Source organism: Chaetodon trifascialis, chromosome 23 (assembly GCF_039877785.1).
Source record: "Chaetodon trifascialis isolate fChaTrf1 chromosome 23, fChaTrf1.hap1, whole genome shotgun sequence".
Lineage (NCBI taxonomy): Eukaryota > Metazoa > Chordata > Actinopteri > Chaetodontiformes > Chaetodontidae > Chaetodon > Chaetodon trifascialis.
In genome coordinates this window covers 13,752,892-13,764,260 of record NC_092078.1, presented here as the reverse complement: position 1 = coordinate 13,764,260, position 11,369 = coordinate 13,752,892, and the positions used below count along the sequence as shown (strand labels likewise).

The window sequence follows — 11,369 nt, the reverse complement described above, 5'->3', positions numbered from 1 at the left end:
ATTGTATGTATGTATGTATGTATGTATGTATGTATGTATGTATGTATGTATGTGCTCAGTTAAGGTCATAAAGGTTGCTGTTATCCAGCATTAACAGTAACACACACTTATTTGATTTGCTTCTTTTATTGTTTCATAGTATTATGATTTGTTGAAAGGAGTTCACCCTTTTGTGTGTGATATTTTTGTTGTTGCTCTGCCTGGGGGGTTTGGGATAGATCAGCTGCTCAATCAGGAAGAGTGAAAACAGGGTGACTCATTATGTGCCCTCAGAAGGGAGGGGCTGGCCTTATTGATGTTTTAGAGTTAACGGTTGTACTGACAGTTTCTTCTACTCTGCTGGTGTGTACTTATTCTTTGACACCATGACCGAATATAACAACTAAAACATTATTATTTAGACTAATCTGAATTGTCTTTTCACAGGTTTTTTCTCCTGGACATCCAGGGGAAACGCTCAATTAAATTTCTTTCTTTTGCAGGGATTACAGGTAAGTAACAGTTTAGCTGTACAATTACTCTCCTTTCAGGTAAGACATGTAAGCAATGGACAACCTACATCCCCATTTCCAAATAAGTTGTGTAAAAACTTTAAAATGCAAATAGAAACAGAATGTGATGATTTGCAAAACACACACAAACATATTTAATTGAAAATATCAAAAAGACAACATGTCAAATGTTGAAACAGAGAAATGTCATTGTTTTTTGAAAATTATACCCTCATTTAGAATTTGATGCCAGCAAAAAAAAAAGTTGGGTCAGTGGCAACAAAAGCCTGGAAGAGTTGTGAAATGCTGACAGAAATCAGCTGGTGGAACATCTCGCAGTTGATTATGTTAACTGGCAACAGGTTGCTCACATTACTGAGTATAAAAAGAGCATCACAGAGAGGCTGAGTCCCTCTGAAGTAAAGATGGGGAGGGGTTCACCACTCTGACAGACTGCAAATAGTGCAGCAAGTTAAGAACAATGTTTCTCAGTGTAAACTAGCAAAGAATTTGGGGTTTTTATTGTCTCCAGTACATGATGTTATTGAAAGCTTTAAAGACTCTAATGAAAACTCTGTGCACAAGGGCTGAAAACCAACATTGGATGATCTTCAGGCCTCAGACGCCACTGCATTGAAAACAGACAGGATTCTGCAGTGGACGTCACTGCATGGGCCCAGGAACATTCCCAAAAGCTATTGTCTGTGAACACAGTTCATCACATTATATATCGACTTAGATTTCACACCGTGTCCCAACTTTGTTGGAAATGGGGTCGTAAGCTTACATGAAAACACCAGATAAGTAAGAAGTAAATATAATAAGTAAAAAATGTTTTATTACCACTTTTAAATTATGTTAATTTGAACTAACATCATGAAACTTAAAAGTGTACACTGAAAGCATCAATCACTGTGATTCTCTTTCCCAGTGAACTAACAGAAATGACAAAGCATTAGCTTTTTGAATTCAGAAACCCAAGACTTGAGATGGAGAAAAATGTTAAATAATGGAATTAAAAAAAAAGAAAAAGTAAAAATATATAATAAGTGAAGACATTCGTGTTTACTTTGGAAGTTATTATACACTGTACACTTACTCTGATCTGGGAAACATTAAAGACTCATAGTCAGTCTGCGATTTCGCCTCTTTATTGAATCAGTTAATAGGAGTCAGTAATGTATACATGTTGACAACACCACATCCAGACTGAATTATATTTTAAGTCCTTTAAAAGTGTTAATATTTAATATCTGATACCTCATTGAAATAAAAGCAAAGACCTGAAATTCTGAGATAAGGTAATCACATATTATACTCCATTAGACAAGGAAATGGAGTATATGACTTTATGTCATGTATAGCATGCATTGAGACTGATCATTTAATACACTGAAATATTCTGCATCAGACACTTTACAGAAACAGAAACACATAATAATCACACATCATACTTTGTTTTAATATCACATGCAGACAGAGTGATGTATTTAAAAAAAATGGAAATATGGCTGCAAGCAGCAATAATCAGGGTCCACACAGATTGTGAGCATTTGGCTTTGTGTTTAACTGACAAGCAGTAGGTGTCTTTCACATGACAACATTTCTTTCTATTTCCATGAAAAATGATTGGCTTATATGATTGGAACTTTTTCACTGTGAAAACGGAAACTTGATTCTTACAGTGCCACCTTCAGGTCAATGTGTGTCATTATATGTGCGTCAGTCGTGGGTGGAATTTGCAACCCACCTGCCGAAATTTGTGTTTCTAGGTCTTATTGCTTTTGCTGTAGACACACTTTTTAGCAGCAAGCAAAGTTTTCACGGGGTCTAAGCATCATAAGCATTTTTTTTTTTTTATTTGATATGACACTATCAAGCACTTGCATACACACCACATGCCTGCATTGCACATTATTACAACATTATTTGCAAGTAGGACTTGGCCAGTCATAAGCTTGAGTGGTAATATGTCCATCTGGACTGACAATATCTACACCTTTGTCATCTTAGATACATTATGTTACTATTTCTGATTATTTTCTGTTTCAAATAAAACAAAGATCAAACGATCCATGAAAGGAGGATCTTGAGTACTGGAGACTCAAAGCAAGTGAGTGGACGTTATTCGTCTCACTTGACGTTAAATGACACTTTGAGACTGTCTTCTGCCTGCTTGTATGTGATATTACTCCAAGTTGCAGGAATATCAGCAGGCTCTGCTCTATATGCTTTGGCAAAATCATTGTTGAACTTTGCCAGTACATATTTCCAGTAGTCAGATGCCTGAAGACTTGCATCTGGAGGAATTTTCCAGTCTGGGAAAACTTTGATGTAATTCTTGTAAGGATGATATTCACCATTTGTTTCATTGCAGCAAAACGACGCGTCACTGATGACCGAGGAAGTGCAAATGTCAGTGACAAGTTCTCCGGTCCATAACCACCTGGATCTACCGAGACCTTCTGGTCGATGCAGTGAAGTGAAGTGTTCTTTATGTTCTTTTCCTCCTGCCTCACAGGGTGCTTTGCAGAATGGACACAGTTTACCACATCCAATCACTTCGTTGAAAAGCTCCTTCTCAGGCTTCACATATAGATTTTGCAGTTTCACTTGGATGTCTGTTTCTTTAAACTTCTTTCTAAGAGCTGGTTCCATGTCCTTCACACACACTGTGAGCCAGTGAGCAAACTGTTCTGGGGTAGCATTGTTCAGGATCATGAAAGCATCAAGAGCATCCTTGGACATGTCCAGTTCACCACTGAGTTTGTGACAGACATCTTCAATGAATTCCCTCATGTTGCCACTTTTTGCTCCTTTGATAGCATCATTGATGCTCTTGATACTTGACTGGAGATGTCGATCCTCAGACTTTGATATCGTAGACCCCTTTGAAGAGTGTTCTAATACGCGGTCAAATATCCATTTGGTCACGTAATCCTCATATGAACAAATGAAGCTCAGGTAGTCTTTAAAGTTACGCTTTGAGAGCAAATCCAGTAAAACTGAATACTGGAAGTACATTCGTGTGCTGAACTCAAAGCTTAACAGCATTTCACCAATGATATCAGGACCCAAGGAACGGTTCACAAAGTCTTCAACTGCAGGTCTCAAGCATCGCTTTGTGAATTCTTCTGCCTTCTTCTGGCACTGGTCTCGTTTATGGAACACATCTTTAAAATCAGCACGATATTTTTCTTTGTTTTGGTTCAGACATCTTTGGGGATCATTCTTCTGGATGAAATCTTCATGCATTTTCTGAAACTGTCTGGCTGCGATTCCACAGATGTGCTGTTTTAGAGAAACTTCAAACTCAATGTCTCTCTTAACATCCTTATTGTTTTGCAGCCTCTCATCAATCTTGTGCAGGATCTCCTGGATGTAAGTGTCATGGTAATTATTTTTTCTGTTCATTTTTTCAGTTATGATGTCTGTGCACTCCATTATGATACGGTCAGCAATGTTTTGTAAAGCCATTACATGGTCTTCAATGTTGAAGAGCCTGCTGAGTTTGTGTTTAAACTGGTTGTAAAATCCTTCAGCTGTATATTTGAATGGCACCAGTCCACAATCTTGCAGCCTTGTCTGACTTAATAATTCACACACACGACTCCCCTTTCGTGACAGATTTTCTCTCAAGTGGTAGGACACACTGGCAATGACATTGGTGGCGTTTTGTTTTGAAAAGGACAGTTCTTTCACCGTTTTATTCCACATCTTGTCAAATTCTTCATCCAGTTCTCTGTCTGTCATCTTGACTTTTTTGCCTCGACATTCTTCAATCAATGCACAAACTCTCCCCTCTAATTTTTTTGTGTGGTTCTCCTTGATTCTATCAACTTCTGTCATTCCCAGTCTGATGTCAGCTGCTGCTTTGAGCTGATTTATTACAGAGCGCTCCATTTCTCGTCGAAGGCTCTTTGCGCTGTTTGCAAAGTCCTCTCTGTACCCTTCAACAAGATAGACATGGCCCTCTGTTTGCTTGAAGTACTTTTTAAGATTTTCAAGAATCTTTGTCTCCCATTTGGTCAACACTGTGCAAGCTTCACTTTTCAAATCATTGAGAAACTCTGTCATGTCAGATGCCTCCGATTTGATTTTGCCAAAGTTGGAAATTTTTGTTTCAGCCTCTGTAACCCATGCGTACATTTTCTTTTTGAATTCCCATTCCCATTTGTTGAATTCTGTGCACAGCCTCATGTATGCATCAGCCACTAGGCTGTTCCTGAAGCTGAAGATGAAGTTTTCATGCTTTACTGCATTCCACAGGCTTTTCGTCCACTCTGTGAAGTCCAAGATGTTATTAGCAGATGAATCACAACCTCCAAAAGTTTGGATGATGTTCTTCTTCAGCTCATAAACAGCCTCACTGTACCCTGCATTGACTGGTGCCATTGGTGGGTTTCCATTCCAGAGTCCGGGAATGTACCAGTTCCCAGTGTCTGGACTGTACTCCATCACATCAGTGAAGTTTTTGTTCTCCTCTTTCTGTTCCATTTTGGCTGCCGCTTGGGTCATCTCGTTTAACTGTTGCAAGAGCAGTTTTCTGTCTCGTAAGTTCTTGTCATGGGCTGAAACATCTGACACATTCTGGTGAACAAACTGACATTTGGGCTTTTTGCCCACTTCTTTCATCCTGAGAAAAGCATGCACAACTATTTGGAGGATGTCCTTCATTTCTGTTGAATTCTCCATTGCAATATTGATGATAGTGATGTCACTCAGCCCCACAACAAGCGTTGCAAGCTCATTATCGTGTTCATGGCTATTGTCCAGTTGTGCAAGCTCTGGTGACTTTAAGCCCTCAGTGTCAATGATCATCAGGAAGTCACAGTTGAGTTCTTTTTTAACATCTTCATTGATTCTGATGAGCAACATAAAGGCACCTCGAGTGCATCGACCACTGCTGACTGCAAACTGCACTCCAAACATGGTGTTGAGGAGAGTTGACTTTCCTGTGCTCTGGACTCCAAGAACTGTGACTACCCTGATCTTGCTCTCTGGAGGCACCAAGTCATTGAGCTGAGAGAGAATGTCGCTCACCCATCTGAGAGGTATGTTCGATGCGTCTCCATCTACAAGCTCAAGGGGGAAGCCATCAAGCAATAATCCTGCACACAGTTTGGGCAGATGCTGTAATTGTTGATGTGATCTGTCTTCTTCTGGAAGGGACAATGATGCTTCGTAGATCTGACCCATTTCACGGAAGAAGTGTTCAGTCCCCAGCGAGCTGTTGGAAAGTTGTCTGTCAATGTCTTTGATCTCCTCTTTGTTCTCAGAATCTTTGCATTTCTTTTTGTACTGCTCCCTGAGGTCAGACAGTTTTTCTCGAGACACGTTATCGAGGTTCATTCGCAGCCATTTCAGGAAATAGCACCTCTCTATCCCTGGGCTTGATATTGCCTTGATGAAACATGTCATTGCATTTGATATGTCATAAGAGTTCTGTTGTTTTCGAAGGTCATCTTTCTGTATTTGAAGATCACTTTTGTACTTTTCTACGTTTTCAGACCCAACATTTCGAAGGCGAAATTCTTCCTTCTCTAAGCAAGTCAGGTCTTTCCATATTTGGCCTTGCAGCGGTAGCTGAGCGTCTTTGTATTTCAGGATATCTTGAATTTCTGCAGCAATAGCATCTGCATTTTCCTTGGCAGTCTGACACTCTGAAGAGTCTTCATCAACCCAGATTCCCAGCTCATGGGCGATGTCAGCCATCTGTTCAATTCTCATCTTCATTTTTGAGTTCTCAACTACATTGCTGACTGTTTTACGCAGATTTTTGACAAAGTCTGCATCATTCTTCTGATTAGTCTTAATAATGATGTTGTCTTTAGTCAAGCTCAACTTGGTTGCCACATTTTTTAGAGCATCTTTACTGAAGCGAGTGCTTTGATGGTTACCCACCAAGAAGATCTGCGCCTTGTGGTGTAGGTTGGTAAGCAGCTCGCACTCAGAGTCCAAAGTGTCAAAGAACACAAAAACTGCTGCGGATGTCTGACACAAAAAATAAAATTGTGTTTCACACGAAGCAATGTCTCCACGAAGGTTAGCTACAGCTACTGGCTCACTGAAAATATCCATGTTTTTGTTCCCACAAGGAAGGTACCAAGTGATTTCAGTCAGTCCATTAGAAATTCTCCTTGGACTGTCACCACACTCCATATTATGGTGAACAAAGGTGTCATGGTACTGCTGAGAATTGCTCAGAAGCTTATTGAGGATCTCTGACTTGGACATGGAGCACTCACCCAGTCTCACAAAAGATATCATTGGAAGTTCAGAGACAACAACTCTGTCTTCAGTAAAGCCCTTGGATTCCAGAAGTGACTGAGGTCTGTACTTTTTAACAATGTCTCTCATGGCCCAAAGCATGAGTGTGCACTGCTTTGTATCGCAATTGGGAAGCAACAGAGGCACAGAAAACTGACACATCGACATTTTGAGTGCCATTTCCTGTTGTACAAAACCATCAGAACACAGAAAGAGAGCAGTGATTATGTCAAGGGGGTTCAGCGTGTCACCTAAATGTAGAGTGTCAAACAGATCATCAATGTCTAACTCTGTATTCCCTGCGGCAGCATCACAGGTTGACTCACATACTGATGTACATTTCACATTCCTAGCTGTCACATTAACCATCATCAGTTTCTTCAGAAAATACCACGGAAGATCTGAGTTACATTTGACAGGTTCATCACTGATGGTCCTTTTGTCAATCTGAAGTATTGTGCTCAGGGACAGTTTCTCTGCGTAGTGCCGCTCCAACCCCAGATCCTCCAATAAGCTCTCCAGTTGTGTTTCTGTGGATATGAAGAGAAGATGTTTGTTATTTATATATGTATACACATTCAAAAAGCCCCTATGAAAGAAATCAAATCAAGGAAGCGTACGTCACCCGGTGGCGTCACCGGGGCCCCGCCCTGGAGCCAGGCCTGGGGTTGGGGCTCGCAGGCGAGCACCTGGTGGCCGGGTCTTTGCCCACGGGACCCGGCCGGGCACAGCCCGAAGGAGCGACGTGGGCCCGCCTTCCCATAGGCCCACCACCCGCAGGAAGGATCAGAAGGGGCCGGTGCTATGTGGAATGGGTAGCAGTCGTGGGTGGGGGCCCCGACAACCCAAACCCTGGACAACGACTCTGGCTATGGGGACATGGAATGTCACCTCACTGTGGGGGAAAGAGCCTGAGCTAGTGCGGGAGGTTGAGCGGTACCGGCTAGAGATAGTTGGGCTCACCTCCACGCACAGTCTGGGCTCTGGAACCCAACTCCTTGAGAGAGGCTGGACTCTCTTCTACTCTTGAGTTGCCCGCAGTGAGAGGCGGCGAGCTGGTGTAGGCTTGCTTATAGCCCCCCAGCTCAGCCGCCATGTGTTGGAGTTCTCCCCGCTGAGCGAGAGGGTCGCTTCCCTGCGCCTTCGGGTTGGGGATAGGTCTCTCACTATTGTTTCGGCCTACGGGCCGAACAGTAGCGTAGAGTACCCGGCCTTCTTGGAGTCCCTGGGAGGGGTACTCCAACCGGGGACTCCATTGTTCTGCTGGGAGACTTCAATGCTCACATGGGCAGCGACAGTGACACCTGGAGGGGAGTGATTGGGAGGAACGGCCTCCCCGATCTGAACCCAAGTGGTGTTCTGTTATTGGATTTCTGTGCTAGTCACAGTTTGTCCATAACGAACACCATGTTCAAGCGTAAGGGTGTCCATCAGTGCACGTGGCACCAGGACACCCTAGGCCGGTGGTCAATGATCGACTTTGTAGTCGTATCATCTGACCTTCGGCGGTAAGTCTTGGACACTCAGGTAAAGAGAGGGGCTGAGCTGTCAACTGATCACCACCTGGTGGCGAGTTGGATTCACTGGCAGGGGAAGAAGCGGGACAGACTTGGCAGACCCAAACGTACCGTGAGGGTCTTTTGGGAACGTCTGGCGGAACCCGCTGTCAGGGAAGTTTTCAACTCCCACCTCCGGGAGAGCTTCAACCAGATCCCGAGGGAGGTTGGAGACATTGAGTCCGAATGGACCATGTTCTCCACTTCCATTGTTGATGCAGCCGTCCTTAGCTGTGGCCGTAAAGTCGGCGGTGCCTGTCGTGGCGGCAACCCCCGAACCCGGTGGTGGACACCGGAAGTAAGGGATGCCGTCAAGCTGAAGAAGGAGTCCTATCGAGCCTGGTTGGCTCATAGGACTCCTGAGGCAGCTGATGGGTACCGGCAGGCCAAGCGTGCGGCAGCTCGGGCGGTTGTAGAAGCAAAAACTCGGGTCTGGGAGGAGTTCAGGGAGGCCATGGAGGAGGACTACCGGTCGGCCTCGAGGAAATTCTGGCAAACCGTTCGGCGCCTCAGGAGGGGGAAGCAGCTTTCTGTCAACACTGTTTACAGTGGAGGTGGGGAGCTGATGACCTCGACTGGGGATATTGTCGGGCGGTGGAAGGAATACTTCGAGGATCTCCTCAATCCCTCTGTCATGTCTTCCGTAGAGGAAGCAGAGACTGGGGACTTGGAGGTCGATTCATTCATCACCGGGGCTGAAGTCACAAGCTCCTCGGTGGCAAAGCGCCGGAGGTGGATGAGATCCGCCCTGAGTACCTCAAGTCTCTGGATGTTGTAGGACTGTCTTGGTTGACACGCCTCTGCAGCATCGCGTGGCAGACGGGGACAGTGCCTATGGACTGGCAGACTGGGGTGGTGGTCCCTCTTTTTAAAAAGGGGGACCGGAGGGTGTGTTCCAACTATTGGGGATCACACTCCTCAGCCTCCCTGGTAAAGTCTATTCCAGGATACTGGAGAGGAGAATCCGGCCGATAGTCGAACCCCGGATTCAAGAGGAACAATGCGGTTTTCGTCCTGGCCGTGAAACACTGGACCAGCTCTATACCCTCCACAGGGTGCTTGAGGGTTCATGGGAGTTTGCCCAACCAGTCCACATGTGCTTCGTGGACTTGGAGAAGGCATTCGACCGTGTCCCTCGCGTCATTCTGTGGGAGGTGCTCCAGGAGTATGGGGTTGGAGGCCCTCTGTTGAGGGCTGTACAGTCCCTGTACAACCGGAGCAGGAGCTTGGTCCGCATTGCCGGCAGTAAGTCGGACCTGTTCCCGGTGCATGTTGGACTCCGGCAGGGCTGCCCTTTATCACCGGTTCTGTTCATCATTTTTATGGACAGGATTTCTAGGAAGCAGCCAGGGGCCGGAGGGGGTTCGGTTCGGGGGCCGGCAGATTTCGTCTCTGCTTTTTGCGGATGATGTTGTCTTGTTGGCTACCTCGAGCCAGGACCTTCAGCATGCGCTGGGGCGGTTCGCAGCTGAGTGTGAAGCAGCTGGGATAAGAGTCAGCACCTCCAAGTCCGAGGCCATGGTTCTCGACCGGAAAAAGGTGGCTTGCTCCCTTCAGGTTGGGGGAGAGTTCCTGCCTCAAGTGGAGGAGTTTAAGTATCTTGGGATCCTGTTCACGAGTGAGGGAAGGATGGAACGTGAGATTGACAGGCGGATCGGTGCAGCGGCTGCAGTAATGCGGTCGCTGTATCGGTCTGTCGTGGTAAAGAAGGAGCTGAGCCGAAAGGCGAAGCTCTCGATTTACCGGTCAATCTACGTTCCTACCCTCACCTATGGTCATGAACTTTGGGTCATGACCGAAAGAACGAGGTCCCGGATACAAGCAGCTGAAATGAGTTTCCTCCGCAGGGTGGCGGGGCGCTCCCTTAGAGATAGGGTGAGGAGCTCTGTCACCCGGGAGGAGCTCAGAGTAGAATCGCTGCTCCTCCGCATCGAGAGGAGTCAGCTGAGGTGGCTCGGGCATCTCTATCGGATGCCCCCTGGACGCCTCCCTAGGGAGGTGTTCCAGGCATGTCCCACCGGGAGGAGGCCCCGGGGAAGACCCAGGACACACTGGGGTGACTATGTCACTCGGCTGGCCTGGGAACGCCTCGGGATCCCCCCGGAAGAGCTGGAGGAAGTGTCCGGGGAGAGGGAAGTCTGGGCGTCCCTGCTCAGACTGCTCCCCCCGCAACCCGGCCCCGGATAAGCAGAAGACAATGGATGGATGGATGGATGGATACATATACAGTTGCAATCAAAATTATTCAATGCCCAACGCCAAAGTAGACTAGAACAGTTGAAATTGTTTAATAAAACTAATATTACCATGGTTTTTATCCAAATTCAACACAAAATGCTACTTTTCATCACTACTGCAGTCTCAAAATTATTTCACTTTGAGGTTTGTGTATGCATTTATCCATACTATTCTTCTTATACATTATTATTCATTTGTAATGTTTTGCAGTCAGTGCATCTGCACTCTCAGAAGGACTTTTACTTAATTTCTCCATTTTTGTTATAGGTATTTTCTCTCTCTCTCTCTTCTACTCACTTGTGTTTGCAGGTGTTTTAGCTGGCCCACTTATTTCATTCTTAGGTTCTTCAGAAACCTGGGTGACCTCTGGCCTTGGGTTGCTGAGTGTTGAGCTGTTTGCATCCATCGTCTCTTGTGCAAATGCTCCCTCCTTGCAGCTGATCACAGTGTAGCTCCCCACCTCACCATCAGGAGTGTCCAAATGCAGAGGCACTTGCACGCTGCTGATATGATAGTCTGTTGTCTTCAACGGAGGGCAGGGCACTGAGGAAACAACAATAAGAATAATATTTTTAATAATTATAAAGGTTTTACTTAAAGCTTCTGCTGAAGAATCAATTGCATAAAATCTTACCATTACCACTTGCACCAGTCTTTTGGCAGTCACCCTTCCTGTCAGACCATGGTGTTGATGGAGTGTCCTCCACTTCCTCACAGTAGAGTTCAACAAATGAATCTTCATCACTGATTGACTTGATAAATGAGAAAAAATTTAATGTAATGGTTTGTTTCACTCTACCATACACATACCATA

The 11,369-nt window shown here is 45.1% G+C and overlaps 1 protein-coding gene across 1 annotated transcript in view; it reads right to left on the bottom strand.

Moving 5' to 3' along the window:
• Nucleotides 1-1,633: 1,633 nt before the first annotated feature.
• The window catches only part of LOC139351180 (interferon-induced very large GTPase 1-like), a 13,023-nt gene continuing 3,287 nt past the window's right edge, over nucleotides 1,634-11,369 (bottom strand). The window contains exons 3-5 of the mRNA XM_070992940.1: nucleotides 11,190-11,307; nucleotides 10,853-11,098; nucleotides 1,634-7,291 (exon numbers count right to left, since the gene is read on the bottom strand). Coding sequence (XP_070849041.1) covers nucleotides 2,625-7,291; nucleotides 10,853-11,098; nucleotides 11,190-11,307 — 5,031 coding nt within the window. The 3' untranslated portion in view covers nucleotides 1,634-2,624. The remainder of the gene's footprint in view (nucleotides 7,292-10,852; nucleotides 11,099-11,189; nucleotides 11,308-11,369) is intronic.